General features: G+C 33.0%; 1 protein-coding gene across 8 annotated transcripts in view; it reads right to left on the bottom strand.

Annotated features, from left to right (window-relative positions):
- Positions 1-1599: 1599 nt before the first annotated feature.
- Positions 1600-25014, bottom strand: part of LOC100572393 (RNA-binding protein Musashi homolog Rbp6) — a 399006-nt gene continuing 375591 nt past the window's right edge. For 4 of the 8 annotated variants that reach the window (XM_029489717.1, XM_029489715.1, XM_029489722.1 and 1 more), the window contains 3 exons: positions 8868-9125; positions 2325-2397; positions 1997-2186 (listed from right to left, as the gene is read on the bottom strand). In XM_029489717.1, coding sequence (XP_029345577.1) covers positions 2150-2186; positions 2325-2397; positions 8868-9125 — 368 coding nt within the window. In that variant the 3' untranslated portion in view covers positions 1997-2149. Of the gene's footprint in view, positions 2187-2319; positions 2398-8867; positions 9126-25014 lie in introns of all 8 variants that reach the window. The other 4 variants (XM_029489719.1, XM_029489716.1, XM_029489720.1 and 1 more) reach the window with 4 other exon arrangements.

Genomic DNA, 25014 nt, shown 5'->3' on the forward strand with positions numbered 1-25014 from the left:
TATATATACATATGTACACATATGGATATATATTATATATACATAAAATAATGGTATAATTAACTATACATTATATTATAATATGGACTTGGTTATTGGTGTTATGCTTAAAGAAACAGAACGTTTATATTATTATATATAGCTATTATTATTGTAATTATTCATATATATTATAAATACATTGTGTTGTATAATATTATAATACAATATATTTTATATTTATTCGAACGGGGCAGCGAGGGGATTTGGGAAAATGGGAATATCCAAAAAAAAAAAACAAACAAATTACACTTAATCATATTTAAGATAAGTCAAAAGAAGAGAAGAAAAATTATAATATGTATATATAATGTTAAATTAAACTATTGACGAATTATATTATTATTAATTTAAAGATACGTTTAAAACCGTAATAACAATAATATTTTAACAACAATTATATTTAATTCAATATTTTGATAACAAATTAAAAAAAAGAAAACGAAAAAACGAAAAAAAAATCAATGACAAAGAATAATTTTAAAAATACGTAACAAACATATTATAATAATAATAATAATAATGATAATAATAATTATAATATATTATAGTCTATTGGTTTATCATAATAATTGTTCGTTAAAAAAAAAAAAAACAAAAAATAATAATAATTATATTAATAAAACAAAAATTTGATTATCACCGTAAATAAATAAATATGAAATAGCAAAAACGAAAAAAAAATTAAAACCGTAAATAATTCACACATTGAATCGGTGGTAGTGAAGGTGGAGGTATTTGGTGGAGGTGGCGGTGGCGGTAGTTTATTTGAGGGAGAGGTGAATTAAAAATATTATTGTGGCCCATTATATTATAGTTAAAAAAACCAAAAAAATTACACTCATGACCAACGACCGTCAGTATGTTATTATTATAATTTTAACCACTATAATAATAAAACATTTACCCGTCGGTTTGATAAGTAATTATTATTTTCCAATATATTATATTATCATAGTAAATAAATAATAAATACGTTAGTAATAATTATTATACTATTAATATGATCAATCTAAAAATTAAACTTATAAACAATTTATATCGTTCAGCAATGTGCTAGATCGATGAACTTTTCCGTTTCAAAATTGGTTTTCTACTTTGCAACGCGTATTTTTAAACAGAATTATTTTTTTTTCTTCATAGCATAGGACGAGAAAATCAAAGATGTACACAGAATATATAATAAATGTAGTTGTGAACCAAATTTCGTGGCAATTGAAACGTGATCAGGTAATAATAACAACAAAACGGCGATGTTGTCGCGAGTCGCGTCTCAGTGGATCGAAACGAGGTTAATTTTATTTGCACTGTGTTTAATAGTAGATGGGTGAATCGTCGAATGCCAAATTTCGTCTGATTTAAGTAGTCGCATGGCGTTTAATCTAAGTTGTCGGATCCCCCGGCTGAGGAAAATATGATTATATTATATTATATACCTAACACAGTTCATACCATAAGTGTATAGTTATACACAATATTGTTGTGATTATATTTTACGAAGATTTTCCGAGACGCTCATCAATTCGACGACAGTTCATATTATATCAGTGTTATTCGTTATTACTACTGCCTAGATATTGTGTGTGTGATTCATTATGAGATCTTAATTAGATGGTCTTGATTTGTTTTTTTTTTCTATTCTACAATTATTATACGGCTGCGCCCTTATTATTATAATGAGCAACACGCGACAATTTTTTTTCCGATTTTCTGGTTTGATTTATCGTTCAGAGATTATAATTAGTTTAGGTATAGTTATTATTATTATATAATATAAGTATTAAGTTAATATTATTAAATTTACATATTTTGGGTAATTTCATTTATATAATAATAAAAACCCTAAAAAAAAACGAATATAATAATAATAATTTTTTTTCTTTAATGTAATTATCTTATATATTAATTTTTTTTTATTTGTTATCATAATATAAACATTATTAATATAATAAAACATGTTTTTTTTTTTTATTTTAAATCATTATAATTATTATATAATATAGAAACGATTATTATTAATAGCATTATTGAGAAAGAAAACCTTTGGTGTAAGTGAGAGTGGGTGAGACGTTTATATATATATCTCTGGTGATAGTTGTGAGTTATTGAGTCAATCACACGCATAGGGGCGACTAATATCGGTCAACCTGTAATAAGATAGTAAAAAAAAAGTCAGAACGATAAACAATACGTATAAATTATTATGAATTGTTTTTGAATTAAAAAAAAAAAAAAAACAATGATTGGACGATGAGAATTTTATGAATGAACAACAATGACCTTACGATGGAAGAAATTTATTGACTCTTGCGTTGTTCAGTGGTACCCATTGGTAAAAGCGGCCGGAATCAAAGGCCCCTGAAAAAAAATACAAAACTGGTTAGTACAAATCGAAAAAATTGAAACTAAAAAAAAATGTCTCTTTACATAAGGGGCGTTGTGTGTTGTGCGTGTGTGTGTGTGTGTGTGTGTGTGTGTGAGAGAGATGTTTATAAACAAGACAAACATATTATAAACACGACCGACCACCGATTACACGACGTTACATGACATTTTCGAGGTCTGTTTCGACATTACAATATTATATTATATTTTCAATAAAGTATGGACATTTTAAACTTGTTGTGACATAGATCACGTAGTGATAACGATATTGTAATGTCTTCGACATGCGTCGTTTAAATGTTCAAATAACGAGGTCGGGACGATTCAGTCATATTTACGTATAGACAGTGTGTTATTAAAAACATTTCCAGTTAGTAGTTGGACAATTTTGTACTATTCAAACGCAACGATCGAAACTCTCTAGTCGGTTAGTTGCGTAGCATAGTAATAATATATGGTGTCAGTTTTCAATCAAACGTGTACATTTATACAACAAAATAATAGAATATACATTTTCAAAGTTATATAAAAGTTTGACGCATCAGACTAGTGAAATAAATATAAAAATAGTTGTGTCTAGCAGTCAGATATATAATAGCTTTTCCATTGTTCTGTACCTAACATACAATAAACTAATCACTGATATATAGATAAGAAAAAACTAGTTTTCGCATTAATATATATTATATAACTATTATATTTATGCATTGCAATTTATTTGTTTACTAAACTTGCTATATTAGGTGCAATAAATACCAATTAAAATTATTACAATTTTATAACTAATACAAAATCTAATAATTTCAGTAAAATTTAGCAAGTAATAATAGTATGATGTACACGGGCAATAACACGATCCATTAAACTACAGCAAAAAGAATCAATACCTACAATATACAGATAATAATTGTCTCCAATAAATCTGTGTAATTGAAATTCAAAAATTATTTTAAAAGTATATAATGTAATATGATTGCACAGCAATCAAAACTTTTCAAACATTTGATATTACACTGTAAATTATACTGTGGGGAAAAAAAGAAGACGACAACGACAATTTATTATGTTTCTATAAGAATCTGAGACTAACCAAAAGGTTTCGATGATGATATTATTTTCTAAATATTTTTTTCATGTCTATTTTATTCTATCGGCCACGCTCTACATATCGGTACACGTTTATTTTGAACCTGAATTAAAATTATATTTCACATTATTAATTAGTATCGGGTTTTAACTATTCGGTTACATAGAAGTGTACGACGACGATGACTATTACCTCAAAAATGTGGTTTTACAGGCAGTGTTTAAAAAAGTCAGAATTAATTGTCAAAGAAAGAGAACGTTTTATTGCGATTTATTTACGTTTTTCCAGTTTGAGATATTTTTCTGAGCCAGATCTAAGGCAATATTTATACTACACGTACAATCGACACTGCCAGTCATGTGTTAAATAATAATAATTTATAATGAAATGTAATGCGATCCGAAATACGCATCTTCAACGCGGCAATTTCTCTCGAAAATAATATAATGTTTTATCGAAGGTTTTGCGAAATTTTACAAAATATTATAAGTCATGATATTATGTTATATAATATACAGTTTATTAATATTTCCAGCAGTGAATGTTGAGATCAGTGACGGATAGGGGATGGGTGGATAGTAAAATGAGACGCACATTACCTCTCATTAAACGTGGAGTAAAAAATCAATTGATATATTTTCAAACATATTAAACATTTTAAATCATTATAATATGTCAATTTTTTCATTGATTTTTTTTTATCTAAAAATTCGTATTTATTTTCTTCCTAGAAATACGTATATTTTTATTGTTCTACATGATACAAATATGATTTGTTTGAATAAAGTGATAGGAAAATCCACCAATTGTCCCTAGTCCAAAATGCAAAGCTATGGTGAATGGTATTTTGTTTATAGAACAATAGTATAATAAATCTCCATAATATTTATGTTATAATAATAAATTGTTATTATTATCATTATATTATTATTATAATAATTCAAATATTTTGTTGGTCGGCGCGTTGTATAGGCAATTTCGCTACACGCGTGTTTAGCGACTAGCGAGGTGGCTTGTGCTATTCTCGATAAACGAATTTTAGTATGGGAAATCAATCCATTGTCGAATTTTCATTATATTATTAGAAACGCCATTTTGGTGTTGCACGAATTGTAATAAAAGTTTATTAATTCATTATATAAACGATTGTTATTGATTTGTATGTGTGTGTTTTAATCGGTAGGGGAGGGGGATGTCGCATCATTAAAACGAATAATGTATATACTACTAAAGCTACCACTGGTCTGAATATGTGTCAGTAACGGATCTATAATATTATAAATATTAAAATATACAGTGTATACGTTATGTTTAAGAAAAAACTAATTATGCAGTCTGTTGAGATTTAATATGAATGGAAATCATCGACCCGGCATTATTTTACAGAGATACGACACGCACGCGAGTCATTAAAAAATGAATAACAAAAATGACTTTATAATGTTCAAAGTCACGATATATGAAGGGGAGGGTGGTAACTGTAGCCATGCGTCAAGAAAACGTTTTGCTTGTGAGAAGCTGAAAATATATGATTTATTTATTTTTAATAACTACAAAAAGAGTCATTCAATATGATGTATTTGTATATTATAAATGCGAATCAAAGGACTATCGTCTTTCGTAACAATATATAAATTTTAAATTTTTATGGTAAATTAATAATAAAAAAGGAAGTTATCTGATGTATACGATGCGATTTACTCGTATTGTGAATAATATCGGTATGTGGGAAAATACATAATTAATGATGTATTTTAACTTGAAATAAAAGATTTAAAATTATAAAATAGTCCACTACCACGGACTACCCTATTATAGCTGATAAGGTAACCGGAGAAGAACGAACGGCGATAACGGAACAATCGGAAAATTTAATGATGACTTTCTCCAGACCTACATGTTTCGTCCCCGTGGAGCACTTGAATTTTTGGTCAATATTTTTATCAAATATAATAATACGAAAATACGATCTTATATTTTTTTTCAATTATAGCTTCTAACAATATTTACCTAGTGATAATATACAAAAAAAACCTATAATTATATAATATCAAAATGTATAAAATAATAATATAACTGCATAGTTGAAAATGTAATGAATAATAAACATAAGTTTGTAAAAATAAGTAAATAAGACAGTATAAGTATACTATAAACGTCACTAAAAACGCATAATATATTATTATATAATAATACAGTAAGGAATTAGTTACGAATATAATAAAATATGGCCACGAGTTCCACAAGTCCATTTTCAACGCATAAATGTTAAGTATATATTTTTAACTTGCTTTGTACTAAAACAAAGCTACCGATATACTATACCTGCCGAGAAACAGTAATTAAATACTATATAGACTTGCAGAGAAATATGCTTTTGACTACCTAGTGCCTACTTTTTTTTTTCATTATTAATGTTATCAATGCGGACCAACAGTTATACACTACAGGGGGACATAATATTTTTTACAACGTCGGCGACTATATACAATCTACTTGAGAATAATAATAAGTCGTAGTCTGTCTCATATATTTTTTTCTTTAAAAAAGGAAAGTTTTCGAGAACAGACCTCGGTAAATTCCGAGCTAAAGTTCCAGAATTGATGCGCTATAAATGGGTGGGCTGCACGTGACACAACGAGCGAGTGCACATATTATTATTATTAAAGTATATAATGGCCGAGGAAAAGGGATAATATACGAGTCTTGAAAGACATCAAAAAATAAAAAAATGATAAATATCATTTTTTTACCATTCAATCGATGTCATACTGTTTTTTAAATGAAAAAGTCATCGGTGAACCAAATTTATACAATTATTTTTATTATTATTATTATTATTATTACTGATATTATTATTAGTATACGGTACGAGCTATCACAAGAGTCCGGATAGGGTAAGTAACAAATAACATCTACATTTCAATATATTATTGTAATTTTATCTTATTATGGTATAGGTTTGGTTTTTTTTCAATCCTCCGCTTGTTGGATAGCCTGAAAGATATCAAATTTGCATTTCCATGCATAGTTTAAGCGTGTGTGTATGTATTTAGGGAGGTATATTAACTGGAACGGGGATGGTAGGCAGATGCATTGTGTATATAATACGAGTGAATAGTTATAATAGTTTGTCGAGGCGACGCGATTCGAAATTCGTCGGAAAGTTTGCAGGTGAGCAGGACGCCACAACGACGACGATGACGACGACGACATACGTTACCAGGAGTGTTTTAATTTATAATATTTCAGAATCTCGAGGGAAAGGATGCGGACTAGGAGGATTTGAGGCGATCAGGCATACCACTCGACCCCCTCGGTGAAGTGATTAATTATCGCGTCTAACCGAGAGCGGTGATGACGGAAGTTGAATAATGTATCGCGCTCGCGGAATCCGACGCGAGTAAATATAACACGAACGCACACACATGATCAACGTACACGTCTTCCGACGGACCTGCCACAAGGGTGATGCGGTTATAGTGGTATAGACCTTAGTTGGGCGCTTATTGCATATCTGTGTGCGTTAGTCGGGGTACGAGGAAGCGCATATTCCTGCAGCATTCGGAGGGATTTGACTGTGCCGGGCTTTCGGGAGGGTGGTATTATAAGAGTGGGCTTGATGTTTCAAATATTGGCATTAGTTAAAAAATACTACGTTATTTCTGCAAGGACGACTTCCAGTTCGGGGAATGAGGTTGACCCGTTCCGAACGTTACCATAGTACGGCCGAGACTGGTAGACCACCAAACCGGTCAGTGTACTTTATATTATATTGTTATGCTTGCAGCATCGAGCGGCAAATGATATTATATTCAACCGTCGGTAGATTATATTTCGCTAGCATAATAAAAAAAAGTCGTTTGCAAATAAGATGTTTCTTTCATTTTATAAATTTCCTAGCTGTATACAACATTATATTTTCGTCCTAACCATTCTTATAAAACGTACATAGATACTATTATTGTCGAAAAATGAAGTTGCGCTAGAGTGTCAATTACAATTTCATAATTATCAAAACTTAAAACACTGTCTAAACGAGTATAATAATGCTATAATATCGTGTATTAAATTTGAGTCGGATGACAAGACAAGAAAACCAAAAAAAAAAAAAAAAAAATACAAAACTGTAAAACCAACAAGAAAAAAAAGCGTAAAAACGTGTTGTCGGTCGGGACGTATAAACGAGAGTACACGGGGCTCGTTCATCTCAGTTTTCCCACAGTGTTAGGTTAGGATTTAACCAAATATACCTATTCAACCTAACGAGAAAAACCCGGCGAACCACTTTATACATAGTTCAACCGATAAACACGCGACGATATAACAATATATTATAATATAATATTACCTATTACATATTTTAATATAATATTATATACACAAAATAAATCACACACAATAATACAATAGTTTAAGGCGTGCGGGAAATGTGCCTGAGGAGAGTGCGAATCGTGCGGGGTGTCTGTAATATATAGAGCGTACACACATATATAATAATAATAACAATAACAACAACAACAACAACAACAACAACAATTATTTCAACACAAAAATTATTTGCGGGCGTTTTTACGAGATATACCTAACCCCGTCGGCGGTCACACGGCAGCAGCTACACAGTGTAGGTCACAAAAATATACATCTAGGCGATTTGTGTGCGAATGGGTGTGTGCGTGTGTGTGGGTGTGTGTATGTATGTGTGTTTGTGTGTATGTGTTCGTCAGTTAAGTTTTGGTCTTGAACTCTAGACGATTTAAAACAAATACAATATCATGTTTTAAAAGTAATAGTAGTGGCATGGACTTATAAAAAGAAGGACTGCGCTTAGGGAGAGAGAAAGAGAGATCGAATCATTATCGTCGACGAGTGTAAGGTAGATAATATTATACTAATAAATGGTATATCAGAAAATTTAAATAGTGACGTTTGAATAGGTGCTGGGAAAAATGTACGTATTGATATTTTTTATAAGCGTTGCGGATCTTTATATTCTCGCTCGCCGTTCATATTCGACTCATCCAGTAAGTTCATCTAGGCACTCGGCAACCGTAAGGTTTTTTTTTGACAAACACTGTTTTTTTTCTATTGTACGGTTATCCGAGTGCTACTATGAATTGGACACCCATTTACATACATTTGATTTTCATTTTTATTGGGAGGGGGGGGAGATGGTGGGGCGAGGAATGCGCAGTCCGTCTCTCCATTGATCCACGTTGGGTATGGTAAGTACGGTATAGTCGTGTAGTTGGTATCAAGTAAGAGAGAAATGTAAAAAATAAATAAAAATAAATTATAAAATTATAAAAATAAATTTTATATCGTTACAAACCCTTACGCAAATCGGACTATATACCTACAGGATTGTAATTAATGGGCGCACGTGAGACGGCGATCGCGGGGAACGCGGACGGTTGCGGTGACGCTGCTTGCACGTAATCGGCCGGGTTCGAGCTGTACATGTCCATGGTGGACGGGGCGCCGGGGCCGGGCGACGTGGCCGGCGGGAACGCGGCGGCCCGCGGGTTGCCGGGGCCGCCGGTGTGCGGCGACGCTGGTGGCCCGAAACCTTGTGCGGCGACCGCGGCTGCCTGATGGTGGTAATTGCTCATCACTTGAAAAATACACACGCACGGTCATTTGATAAACATAATACAACAATGTAGTTAGTAGGTATAGGTTTAGTGTTTATTATGATGATAATAATAGTAATAATTATAATAATAATAATAATAATAATAATAATAACAACAACGACAACGATAATAATATTATATTATGAATTATCTCGACACACTAAATCCGAGATAACGACATTGTAACTACTACATAATACGATATTATAATAATATAATATATTTTATACCTACGTCGTGTTTTGTATAGGTATATTATAATAAAAGAAAAACGTCGTGTTGTTAAAACACGCGATGCGATCGGAAAGTCGTACGTGGTTTTGTTATTGTGAGTTGTGCCGAGACCGGGCGAAACTTCGTATGTATTTATTTTGTTTTTTTTTTTGCGCACAGTTCAAGTACATTATAACGATCACTCCAGCAGCGGTTACGAATAATATTATAAAATTTATGCCGATTTTCCGATCAAATCACGTGACACACCTACTGTACAATATAATAATATATCATACATACGATTCATATACTGCAGCAGTGTAATATATAATATAATATTTATGACGTGTACAATTGAAACATTTTTCAGCACCGGTTAGATTTGGTGAAGTTGTACAACCCGCCCCCTGGCAAAATATCATTGTGAACACTGACTCACTGGTCAAATTTCGGTAGGTAAAAAATCACTAACTGATATTTACGTCGGTATGTTCTTAAGCCATGGTAAAATTTCACTAGTGACCGAGAGGTAAATTTTCACTAGAGATATTTTACCGAGGGCTGGGGATACAATTTCGGGTAGGAAAAAATCAGGAAAAAATCAACATCGGCATGATCATTGAATATTATAGTGATATTGACCGACCGTTAGACCGATACGTAATCAGAACGGAAAATAATTATTGCGAATTTCGAATTCAACTAGTTAATAATCCATTGACTTTGATTTTGGCGAAGGCGTTTTCAATGATTGAATTCTTGAACTTTAAAAACGCACACAACAAACAAGGATATACGATTGTTTAGAAAGTTTTAATTTTCAAAAACCATCAAAGTGACAAGTTGAAAGCTTCTAACTTTTTTTTTGGAAAACCGATCGGTTGGTTAATTTTAAAATCTGTGTTCTGAATATTATTGTTTTTCGTAATACGTCACGACTTAGGGTAAAATGTATGTTATGGATTTTATTCGATGAGATATTCGCAAACGGTATTTCAACGTGCTTCCATATTGTACGCATGTAATGTAATAGTTTACCTGTGCAGTGCATAATGTATTAAAGAGTGGATTTTTCAAATAAATCACGTACTGAAATATAATACATTTTATAAACATATACAGGTGGATCCATTTAATCAGCTGCACAATGTCACAATTTTGCTGTAATTTGTAAATGATTATGATTTTGGAAATTGGCGCTGTAAGAGCGCGTTAAACTGTGGGTCGACCAAATGTCGAGTGAATTAATTATTATAATTTATATTATTATGTCGACAATGTTATTGTTACGACAGTCCCGTCTTGTGTGTGTGTGTGTGTGTGTGTGTGTGTGTGTGTGTGTGTGTGTGTGTCTGTGTGTCTGTGTGTGTGTGTGTCTGTGTCTGTGTGTGTGTGTGTCTGTGTCTGTGTCAATGTCTAAGTCTGTATTTTTTAACACAATTTGAATATTCCTAATATTATAATATCATATATTATGGTATATTATATTATATAGGTTTACTTAATGTTATATAATTATAATATATTATGCTAAAGGGGACCTCGAAAAACTTAATTATATGATATTGATAAAAATGAATAAAAACAAATTAAAATATATTAGTATATAATTATACAGATAGGTACCTATATATGTACAATTAGTGTATGAGTGTATTATTATTATTATTATTGTTTGGTTGCATAATATTATTGAATAACATATACAGCGCACATCCGAGCAAGTGACAGTTAGGTTTCTGACATTCATATTATAGGTGCTTAATAATATTATAATAGTAATACATACAACATACTAAATAATATATATATTATAATATATCATGGTACCGCGTCTGAATACCACACACACACACAACTACACAAGCACTCATCATCGTAATGCCGATGGGAAGATTTTTATATATTATGTTATATATAATATAAATATTTATGAAATAAGGAAAGAAAATAGGTGAAAAACAGCAAACCGCCACTGATAAGCCAAGCAAAAATAAATTATATTATAGCGTGATAAAAAAAAAACGGTTTGATCAAGATTTTCTTTTTTTTTCCGTTAGTCACTAAGAAATTTTCCATACGCATCATTATAATATCTTCATCGACCGTTATATAATGTAAAAAAAAAAAAAATGAAATAATGAATACGTCAAGAAAAAAAAAATTCTTTTCTTTGATACCACACTGTGGCCGCTGCAAGTTTAAAAGTAAAAATCGAGTGTATGGTGAAATGGAAAAAAAACAAAAGCTTATGCATTTTGTTTTATTCTTTAACTGCACACTGTCTGACACCGCCACCGGTTTTTACGAGGTGACGGCATTATAATAGGTATTATACAATTTTTGATGCCCACGTAATGAATTAAAATTGTGATGCATACCAGACTGTATGGGACACATACACGTCTACACCATAATATAATAGTTATAGCAGTATTATTGTTATTCTATTCTTAATGTTATTATTATTATTATTATTCTTTACTATATTTATTGCAATCATTTATTATACAGGTATGTGGTACGTTAAAATACTATATATGGTTATATTCTATAATATTATTAATAGCTGAATTGAACTCGATTGGCGATTTCACGGATCGCAAGTTAATGGAGATATTTTGTCATATAACATATGCATAATGCATATAGTATACTATATAGACGCAATCGATCAATCGGATCGAATCAACATCGTCCTGAATTCGTGATTTTTCATTTTATCTTAGTATTGTCATGGGACGAAGATGCAAAAACAAATTTGTATGTACTAGTACTGTTCACGTGTGGAAAATGCAACAAAAAAAGTCTGATAATATAGTTTCATTTCGGTTCTCTAGCTACACGCGTGATATTAAGGGGATTGAAAACGAACAGTTTTTAAAGAGTTGAGAATAAACAATTTTAAAATTGTTTGTATGCGGGTATTCTAAATGTGTGCGTAATAAATGATCATTAGTGTGTGTGACTAGGTGTAAATAAAATAGTGGAACGCTCCCGCACGCGCATATACAAGTCACCACTACGTTGTTGCGTCCGTAAACGGTAAGCAATTAAAAAACGCGTTAAGACTTCTGAAAACTGATTTGAATTCGTAATATGTTCACTTGAGATCGACCAGGACACATTTTAAAATATTTAATTTAATTTTCAAATAATCAACACTTAACGTTTTGTACATTTGACATATTCAAACAAAATGTATAGGAGTATAGGAATAACATTTGAAAAAAGTGGAATATAATATTGATATCAAGTTATCATATTATCGAATTCAAATCATTTTTCAGAAGTATTGTCGCGTTATCAGGACCATGATTGACAAAAGATTGGTGCATATGAGTTGAAATAATTGTCCGTTTGCAACCCCCTTAAATCAAATACATTATTTTATGGCTTTATCGTTTTTGTGTTGTAGTTTTCAAACCGCATATTATATTGGTATTATTATGATTATTATTATTATTATCATCATTATTATTATACCTAAAGGCTAAAAGTCATCATAATAGTATTATTATTATAACGCGACGGCGAAAACGACACATAGATTTGAATTGAAGATAATGTTATATATTTTTATGTACCAGCAATGCGGGGGTAATGGCCGATTAAGCAAGCTTGCGCCGGACGGTAATTACGCAAAAGTATACAATAATAACAATTATAATAATAATGCTGTGGACAGTTTGTATGTATGTACATAATACATTATATTGAAGGTCTGTCGTGTCCGGATCTTTTTTTTTAAATACTTTTATGTGTATTGTGTATATATACCTGAAAGGGTACGGTGTGTTGTTATTGTTTGGAGTCAATATTATGATATGATAGTTTGTCAGGGATCAAATGCAAGTTACAACGTCATGCGATAAGTTATTATATTGTTATATTAGCGATATTTAAATGCGAATTGGTTGTGAAAAAAATGTTTACACAAAACGCATAAAAACATTTTTCATTTTGCGTTCTGTCAATATACACACCACTGAAAATAAGAACGAAACACATACCCACAAAATTACGCACAATAGTGACTAGCCTCGTTTGCACCAGGACAATATTTGCTTTCGAATAATTTTGAAAATTATAATTATTACCGTATACGAAATTATTTTTAGGTATTATATTCTCTTATTATGACTTCGTGTTACCTACCACTTGGTATAAAACAAACATTTTGTTTTCCTGTAACATCGTTCAAATGTTCCTTATGTTTATATATAAAATATAAATATTATTTACATACGTATATGATATTGATATTACATAAAGATAAAATTCATATAAATGTTAAAAATTAAATAATTAATTCTCGCACGAGTTATCAACCATTGAATAGAGTTTTGTGCAGATTGTATAGGGTAGCGATATGAATAAAAATATATTTTATTATAATATTATTTAGAATGAGGGCGAGTTTGTACGTGTGCAAAATGTCATCCTGTATATATATATATGTAAACATTTGTATACATGTGTATAAAATATCTATAGGTAGTGATATTATAATAATAGGTATGTAGGAAATGTTCTTTTGTTTCAAAAATATTTATACATGTATGTATGATACGGAAAATTACGAAACACGCGTCTAAAACAACAAAACATTCTATTGCAAAAACAAAACAAAAATAATATAGTAATAATATTATACAACTACACGCATTCCTATATTATAATGTAACAATATGCATAGGAAGTTATATACATATTATATTGTTCGAATAGATTCCAAATAATAACAATATACAAACACGATATATACATACTAATATAATAGGAGGTATTTATATACGAAATACATATCTAATCATGAAAAAAAATATTTAATATACGCAATGTAATATAATACATGTACCTACCCAATTGCACCCATTATTATGATATTATATATTAATGTTAAGGACAGCAAAATAATATATATTAGTCGTGTAGAAACACCTGCGATATGCCGGAAACAATAATAAAATAAAACAACTTCTGGTATACAAAAACGAGAAACACTTTGAACAAAAAAAAAAAATGACCATTCGAGTGTAATGTGGATGTGTAAGTGTATGTGTACTCCCATGTGTGTGTAGAAAGAAGCGTTTCCTATAACGTAAGCTCTTTGACTAAAGCGAAAGTATTAAATTTTTTCAACTGAGCCTTTAAAAATGTAATGATTTTAGGTTAGTTTTCTTTATATATTTATATAAACACGTTTAGTGAAATCGGTTGTTATCAAATATTTATCCTCTTGTGAATAGAGGAATGTAATTCTTAAAGTGTTCTTTAAAAAAAAATAAATTAATAAATTAATATTCCTAGAAGAATGAGTGCATGGAAAGTTTCAAGATATAGCATATTTATAAAAGTATAATGTCTAGTTGGTGCTTATTGAAGAGGTTAGGTTGGTTGTTTTTTTGACCACAAGGAAAAACTGCCGACGATCGTAGAAAAAAATGTCGTGCAAGACGTCAGCAAACATAATGGCTTGAAAAAAATGTAACACAGCATTTTATCAGTTTTCGAGCAGGACCAATTGAGTAGACCGTATCGTGGCACCCTTCCGATCGGTCCAGTCGGAATTTATAAACAAAAAACAAATTTATATTGAAAAAAAAATACTTTTCTAACAACATACATCAAATATTGTATAGCAATCATAATAATGTTAAAAAAAAATCAATACGACATATTATGGACTTGTATATAGGTAGGTATAATGTTGTATTAAAAACGCATTAGGTTCCGACGGAATTGGAGAACCGAGTTGAATATTATAATACGTATACTAACGCTTTCGAAATGTACCTACCCATCTATTATACATATATACTGGTATCGTCGGTGCCCTACTATCTCCACATTCACGCACCGTCTCCTGCAGATATCTGCGACCATGTTATCGTCATTCGTCACTGTGCGCGCCCTCTCTCTCATGCCCCGCAGTATGATGTATGACCTTTGTAATAACGCTCGTTCGCTCGCGTTTATGCACCCGAATTCGAGATCGCAACACATATTATGGTTATACGATATTAAACACGTCGATCTATGATAACACAACATTAATATTATCGCGACGTTACACAATACATTATGTCGTATTGTACGTAGTATCGCATAGGCCGAGCGCCACGCGCAGTATACGCCGAGTTTCGTGTGTTCGGGGTCGGAGGCAATAATTTCGTATTCCAACCGAGCGGCGAATCCATTGCGCACGTATTTCATATGATACAATAATATATATATATGTGTGTGTGTGTGTGTGTGTGTGTGTGTGTTATAATGTGTGTCTGTCATATATATACGCCACCGGATAGGGGGTTATGAGCGGTCGTGGGGTTGAGGGGGTTAAGTGCCGGAAGAATTTTTACGGTAGTCGTGTTGTAAAAACGCATGTATATACGTGTGTTGTAATGTGCTCGCGTACCTATATATATACACTTTATTATATGGCACGCGTCGCGTCCGGGATAAACGCATCGGGTCGAACAGACAGATGTACCTATATATACGAACATTGCGCGGTAAAACGTTTCACTTTTTTCTTATTTTTTTTTTTTTTTTTAAAACGTCCGAAACAAAGAGAAAAGAAAAAGCCGAGACTTACGCGGAGCTATACTTACACTGTAAGTCTTACGGGTCGCTGATAAGTGTTCGAATGTGAAATTATAGTCGTTTCCACTACCACTACCACCAACACCTAACCCCCTTCACCACTATAATAATATTATAGTTTCTATACTTTACAATAGCCGCTTCACTATAGAAGTGTATGATAATATTATTATAAGTTATAACTGTGCTACATATTATTACGCTAACGTTATAATAATATCATATTAATATATTATTATGGTGCGCGCGCTGCACGTGACCGCGATGACGTATTTAGTTGCCAGCCCGAATACGGGGCATTGTTATTTGTTATTAATATTTACGACGATATCGATTTATGTTATGCGGAATAAACACAGAGAAGAAAAAGAAAATAAAAACGAACCGGCAAAACGGAAGTGCGCGGCGTGCAGCGATCGTTCGTCTTTCACACGCGGTCAACGGGGACGCGCACAACAACCCTCGCCATATATAAATAATAAACATTATAAGCGTATAATGTGTGTGTGTGCGTGCGTGTCTTTGTGTGTATGCATTTATAATAATAATAATAATAACATAAATCGACTCGCGTGTGTGCGTGTTCATTTGTCATCCTCCTTCCGCCCCAACCGGATATAACGGCGTGCGAACGGTGAAAAGCTCGACGCCACACAACTATATATATATATATATAACGCGTGTACGTATATTTATATGTATAATATATATGTGCATAATGATGTATACGTATACCCGTCGCGTGGTAATCCTTTCTTTACGGCCCTGCAGCTTCCCGCGATCTACCCTCTTCCGGGCTCACCGGAGCAGTATACACCGCGGTCGCCACGCACGAACGGTCCATTATGGTAATTATTAAAACGTGCCCTCACCACCCCCACGACCCCCGTCCATGCGCAGGTATACAACAATAGTATAATTTTTACACGCACATATCCCCCGCAAGCCTATGATATTATTAAATGTTATATATTACAACCGCAGTGTTATGGCCGTAATACTATACGCTCAGGGCAATATATTTTGGTAGGTGTACGGCGTATATTATGAGGAATATAATGTATTATGATTGTACGGTATAACGACGTACGTATGTGGAAAAAGTAACAGAGTAAAATATTTCGTTTCCCGAAAAGTCGTTCTACCCACGAGCCCTATAAGTGAATAATATTAAATACGTAAATGCTGCAAAGGGTTACGCGCTGCCTACCTATTCGGTCAGAGGTTGAGCGCAAAGTATTGACATGTATTACAGACTACGTTGAAGTAGTACGCTCGTAATAATATTTACCAGCAGATTTAATTAGTTTTAAGTAGGTAGGAAAAGCCTACCCATAATAATGTAATCGATTCACCAACGAAAACTCGACGATTTTTGCTTCACCAAGCAACTAACAAATTATTTGATTGTAAACTGTTACGTAGTATTTTGCATTAGCTTATACTTTTTAGTTGCGTAAATTATAATAGGCGTGCAACAATAGACAACGATCGGCCGGGGTGGAAATCGAAGGCCATAAAGTATTTATATCTTACAACGGTTTTTAAAGGGGGAGGGGGCAGGGTGGAGATAGGGCAAGGTTTATTTTTACTTATTAAGTGACACCCTTAGTTACGAATTCGCGGTTACTACCCAACACAGTTTTCGGTGTAATATAATTATATAATAGTACACACTGCAGGAACGTCGCGAGAAACGCATCATAGAAAAACATGAGTTGTTATATTATATTTTATGAACGCGGAAAAAGTGTAAAAACGATCGAATTGTTCTATTGTCTACAAAGGTCGTCGGCTTGGTGACTGCAGCAGTATACCCGTTATCCGCATATAATACACGAACAATAATTATAAGTTTATTTCTTCCACGAATCAACTATATTGCCCGGGACACGTCCCGACTTGAGTTTAAAACGATCGTTTCGCGACTCGACGTTAAGCGCACGTGTATAATATAATATATTATACGCGTATATATATATATATATATTATATACATTTCAGAGCGTATCCCTTCGCGAAATACTTTAAAACGCAATATAAATTCAAATTGCTGTGTCGACGACGACAACGACGCGGTGAAAAATAATTACGTTGATATTACACGCGCGGAGCGTAATAGTAATAATATCAACAACGACGACGACGACGATACAGCGTTCACTAATTCTATAGTCATTCGAGGGGGTCTCCCCAGCCGACGTTTTCGGAGGTCACGTTTTAAAAATTCTCAGCGCTCACGTCATCACAGGGACGTCGACTTCGCATCTCGCTGGCGAGTGAATTATTCATACTGCGACGACCGAATTCGGGTTTTGATTTTAACGAAGTCGCGTGTTTCGTTAATGTTTTATAACAATAGGGATTTTCGTCACAGACGTATCGCGTTGTTTCGGATACCATGGTGACTCGTGTATATAGTATACACAGGTGTATACCTGCCTACCTACTTTTGTTGCCGTTTCGGTTGTTCGTACGCTCGGGTTGTGGCATCGGAATAATAAAATGTAAATATTGTATAATATATTGTTAGGTATAGAAGCCGACCTGTGGATGAGAGAGAGGCTATATTATTATATAGTACGCACAGACGGAAACGATTGAAATATGTATAAATCGTGAGTTTATATACAGTAATATAATGGCGTATACGGCGGTATAGGTATACTATGCAGTTGGACATATTTTATTCGAACCGTATATTTACGAGGAGATTAAATTTTCAAGACGCGCCAGTGTCATGTCACTGCCGCTCACTTAGAATTATTCGAGAAAAAGCAGTATTATGTACGCGCGAGAGACGAACAAAAATTGTTTATTCCGATGTCTGCAGCTTGAAAAAGAATGAGAAGAGAGAAATTATGAAAAAAATAAAAAACGTTCCATCGCGATATGACAGCGGCGTGGACGGTATAACAGATATTATTATAAGAAAATAGAAATAAAAACTTCTCATCGCGCCGAAATAGTAACCGCCTCCAAGGTCATATAAACCGCCACACAGGGTCCTCTTATCCGGCTTCTGTACATAGGTAATAACAACAGTTGTTCGGTTATGTAGAATGTATATAGGTATATAATATAGTTGCGTAGTGATCAAAGGGGCTCGTAAGATAAACGGTGGGGATACGAACAATTTTAAAGGGATGTTATTCGCACTTTTATCACCATGTAATGACACCTGCCGTACTTGTTATTTTTAGTGGGTAATATTTAAGTGAACTATGCAAAGATGCATTAACGATTGCAATTGAAACATTCATAAGAACAAGGGCCAATTCCAACTTTCACTTTTTTACGAGACCGATGAATCTTTTTAATAGATAACTAAATATTTTTATCATATACATTTTTATTTTGTACTCAATTTTAATTTTTTTATTTAATTTGTACCTACGGGCTACAATTAAATAATCTGATTCAAAATTTATGATTATTAAAAAGCAAACTTTGTTCTTCAGGAACAATATTTTTCAAAATGGTGAATTGGGCATTTAATTTTCGAAGTGTCTCAATCTTATTGTATAAAATGATTTCTATAAACGTGATAACATCATTATATGAAGCCGGAAATAGCACAAATAGAGAATTATTAATACGATGTGCGATTTGTAATATTAACGTAAAAATTAGACACGCGTCGCACGTGGTTATTGGTATGATAGCGAGGCATTGTCTGTTCTTATTTCGAGAGAACCACTTAATGCGTTATAAGATTTTATCTGTCATATTTTTCTTTATTGTGTAATATTAAATTTAATATTTTTTTCCTCCTTTTGTATAGTTCAAAAATCGCGTGCTCGTATTTATATTGCCGACTTTGCGCGGCAGCAGTACTAATTGCAAATTATTATAATTTCAAATGCGGATTAAAAGAACCGTCTGAGTTCAGTCATATTTTTTTTCCGCCGACTTCATTGCCGGTTCCCATCCCTCCGCCGGACCGACCGACGCGTTTTTTGGCCGCGCTCCGATGGCTCTCTAACCATCCGAATAAATAATTAATTTTTAACAATTCCATTTCGTTAATTGCTTCATGTTATTATATTTGACTGGAGGTTTTTTTTTTCATCCGTTCGCTTCGTTTCGTCCCTCTCTCTATATATATATCTCTCTATCGCCCTCTGTTTATCTCTGTTTCTCTCCACAGTTCGCCAACGGTTTTTCGACGCTGACGAAAAAAAGGAAATCTAATAATATATAAATACACGTATTTATATATATATATAGTATATACATGCGCGTACATACGTATATATCGGGAGAAAAATAATAACAATAAAAACAAAGCTTCTGTTTGTGCGAGATTATGAATTTCCTCCACGGCTCGTCGTGAAGGGGTGGGTGGACGGGCGGTGAGTGTGTAAAGCGAGAGCGCGTCTACCCAATTTGTCGGAAAACATCGCAAACGTCGACTACAATAATACAATATGTATATATTATATATGTATGCTATTTCCGAGGCGCGTGAACGAAATTATTTACACGGCGGCGACGGTCGATCCAGTTACATATAATATATATATATATATACACGCGTATCCGATAAACAGTGATATCCTTGTTATTTTTATTTTTACATCGTCCAAGCGAGTTTCACGAATTCACCGTTTTCATTTTTTGAACTCTCCGGGGCGTGGATACACTATTTTGAGCTGTTTTTTTTCATTGTTCATTTCAATATTCTTCTCATTACAAAAAATAAACATTCGCAATAGTATCACAGTCTATTCTTGAATAATTAAGCACATAAAATTTAATTTGACAGTCCGTAAGATATACATTATTAATAGAGCGTGGCGGGACACATTTGTTTAAGAGATTGAGTTATCCCCTACAAATTTGACAAACGATGCTTTTCGAAAGAAAAATTGAAAATTTATAATTTAAATTATTAACCATAGTTGCCTAATGATGCCGAGTATAGACCGTTATGTGTGCAAATATAAATTAAATAGTATGATATCACCGTAAAAAACCCAATTATTTGTATTGACAACAGACGAGCATTTAATCCAAGAAGAGGGGGGAGTTGTAGCGTTTTTATTTCTGCCATAACTATAGACTGGAACATATTTTGCGTACACGTAGGTACATAAAAACATAAAAATTGACGGTTACTGTTTACGAATGAATTATGGTTTAAAATCGATTATAAATAAGAGTACGCGGGGGCACCTATATCAAAAAATAAATAAACAAATAAATAAAACAGTAGTTACACTAGTAGAGTCCTCCGTTCACGATAGAAATATTTGGTCGTCGGGCTATAAATATAACAACATATATTATTATTTCCCTACAACCTCAGTGCACGCGTCGAGTTTTCACACTCCACCCTCCCATCCCACATAACCCACCCAATAAGCGCATTTTTAGTTAACAAAATCATTGTATATAATATAGGAGAAAAAAACTGTGTTTAGCCTGCGAGTTGGAAAAAATAATACTACAACGATTGCGACAAAAAGATAAAAATATAAACGCACACGAAATACGGGCAAATGTGGGGGTGGCTGGACAATTTAATAGATAAATAAGGGCGGACCTGTCCCCCGAACCCCCTCCGTTCCGGTAGTCGCCCATCGATTATGCATCCATCAAAATGTGCGTTTAAATATTATCGCAAAATACTACCTACCTAATGTGGTATAACAGTATAACGGTCGTTTGGAGATCGCGGTAAAGCCGTAAATCGCATGCGTAATATTAATAAAGAGCTAGTGGAGAATTTACACGCGCAGGCACAGAACGATGACTGGCGGATAAGTCCAAACAATTCATCCGAGTACGGTTGTGGAGTTTGTAAAAATGCGATAAAACGGTCGAAAGCGATGGTGTTCAAAGTTTTAGTAGTATAACATAATATTAATAATTATAATTGGGATAAAATCAATCGTTAGCGCGAATCGCATAATAGTAGTAGTTAATAGTAGCAGTAGTATTAGTATGTAGTAGCAGTAGTAGTAGCAGTAGCACGATCATTATTATTATTATTATTATTACTATTATCATTACTATAACAATATTTATACGTTTACGATGGCGAGACGGTCCGGAGGTTAGTGTATTACAATAACAATTATAACTATTATTAATAACGTTGCGTATTCCGGCGACGTGCATTATTCGCATGCACGCAAACGTGGATATAATATTATTATACTCACGCCTCGAGTTCCGCGGGACAAATGGAAAGAGAACAATACATCCGAAGTCGCGTCTATACGGTTGATGGGCATGTATTGTATATTATACAAATATAGTTATGCGCAGAGAGAGTGATAGAGATTGAGGAAGTGAGTGAGAGGTGGAGAGGGCGACAGCGCAGCAGAAATATCCAGATATGAGTCTGAATTCGCAGGATTTCGTGTATCGCTTTTTTCCATCAGAGTAAATTATGAAAATATCACAATGATAATAATAATAATAATATACAGAATCGATGTTTAGTAAGAATGATATAATATAATGTAATTTAATATGTCATTTAATGATTTTTAATTCCAATGAATTTCGTATAATAATTGATGAGTTTTCGTCATATACATTTCAATGAAAGATAATTATTGAGAAGTTTTTATGAAAAATTTCATAGTATTTTTACATCTATTACGTACAAATAATTTTAACAGCTACACACAAAGATTCAAATGTTAGTTATGAATCAAAATAAATTAACCACTTTGATGAATATATAGTAAGTTGTAAACAAAAAAAAAAAAATTAATTTCGTGCTAAATCAAGATTTTCACATATCTGGACAATTCACATAATATTTAATGCTGTATAGGTATTCAGATTTCATAACCATCCCAAACACATTTTTTATCGCTTTAAATAACTTTTTTTTAACGTAATTTTTATTTTTATTTTCTTATGGTATTATTAACATAAATTATGTTATATTTGAATGTGCGTATATTATATAAATTGGAAGTACCTACTATGTACACGTAAAGAAGCGTATCCACGAAAACAATTTTAAATATAGAAGTAATAATCATCGGTCTTGTTCTATGTGCAGAAAGATATTATAATATTAATAGATCGATAACTCAAATTATTCGGTGTTATGAGGCCTGCATGCTCATCGTAATAATAATTAAACTATGCACCATATTAAAATATAATATAATTAATATCATCTCAACAATACTGCACTAGAATTTCTTATATTATAATAATTGAATACAATAATAAAATTAATTATATTATATAAATGGTGTATAAATAATTAATTCAGAAATTTTCATTTTAAAGTGGGAATATTGATTTCGATAAAATGTTCAAATATTAAGGTTACGATGTAATTTTTAAAGTTTGAGACGGGCAGAGGAACGTATGATTATATATTATTATATACAGTTAACGAGGACGAACGTTGGCACTTTGTATGATAATAGATATATATATATATACACGTAAAATATGAGAGAGTGTGCAACCTTGCCATAGATACGAGGTTAATAGTTTAATATAATACCGATTCATTATACGATTATAATAATAACTATTATAATTATTGCGAATAACGACCGAGAGTCGGGTTCTGTCGGTGGCCGTGTGGTCTAAAGTTTCGCCTCCGGTCGGTTTCCATCTCTGCGTCGATGATTATTATATTATTATTATAATATTATAACAGCGACGATTTAGATAATAGCACACACTGCGCCGTATTGCGATAACGCAGCACCGCTGCACTAAGTATATATACGCAGAGTGTGGGGCGAATATCGTGTTTTATCGGTCTATAGGGTCTCGAAAACATTCGTTTTTGTTTCGCAAAGGAATAACGGAGGCAGTACTGGAAACATCATTGTTTACGAAAACTTTTCTGCCGGAGTTCCCGAAAACAAACGGTCGCCCGGCTGGTGTGGCGATACGGTTCACGTATTATTATTATTATTATTATTATTGTAGTATTTGCAAAAGAAGAAATCCGACGATTTATGTATTATATTATTATATCGCATATTATACCGCGGCGTCCAATTATTGTGCGATACGTTCGTGACAATGAGCAAAAACGATAACTCGCGGCTATATATCACAGCACGCACGCTCGTATATATAGTATATAAAATGTGTATGACTTATGCACGCCCTCCAAAAGTTATTGTTGAACCAGAGTGGATAATGCGATAAATTCGGGTATGCTGGTTTTCCAGTTGGCAAAATAATTTTTGGCCTCATACCCGCCCGCGCACGCGACTGTATTCCATCGAACTGCTACTTCGTCGCGTCTGTCGAATATGTACTCGTCCTCGCCGATCCTTATGATATATTGTTATGATCTGTGTACTATCGATTGGAGTTCAGAAAACGTAAAATTTCTAATGAACATTTCAGGCAGAATGTTGGTGAGGGGGGGGGGGAGTCGTATATTATATTATACGCTTCCGTAGACGGTTTCGCGGACCAGTCGAGACCGTCGAGCGCGTCTAACAACCGAAGAAATCTTATGTGCAAAGTACAAGTGTTGTTATTGTTAGTATTATTGTCGTCGTATATTTAGGACTTGGGCACTCTGGAGCGTAGAACGAAAACAAACCGGAAAACTTTAGAAAGCACGGCAACTCAATTCGAACAAAAAAGTTTACGTACACTCGATTTGTACTGTTCGACGGTCATTATTATTTTTTTTTTTATAACAGTTTCCTGGCCATGAACTCCATCGATCCTACAAATACATTGTATATATTTCTGCGCTGAGTCTAAGTCAACAAACTGTAACGCGAGTAGGACGCGTATACAGTGAAGGTGCGTGGTGGATGGAGGGCGATTATAAGTTTACAGTGACCGTCCACCTTATATACACAGTATAAATATACAAACGAATATTATATTAGTGCGACCCCGTTCATGGTATAATATTATAATATAAAGAGTGTTTGCGTAGTTTTAGACAATTATTATTGCATCTATTCGAGAGCCTCACGTCGGTTCAAAAATTCCGTCCGAATCAAAGCCGCAATTTAGTGCAACGCGCTAATCCGCATATATTCTTCCGGGGGACGCGATTACAGTTTGTGCGACGAT

Source organism: Acyrthosiphon pisum, chromosome A2, assembly GCF_005508785.2.
Source record: "Acyrthosiphon pisum isolate AL4f chromosome A2, pea_aphid_22Mar2018_4r6ur, whole genome shotgun sequence".
NCBI classification, from domain to species: Eukaryota; Metazoa; Arthropoda; class Insecta; order Hemiptera; family Aphididae; genus Acyrthosiphon; species Acyrthosiphon pisum.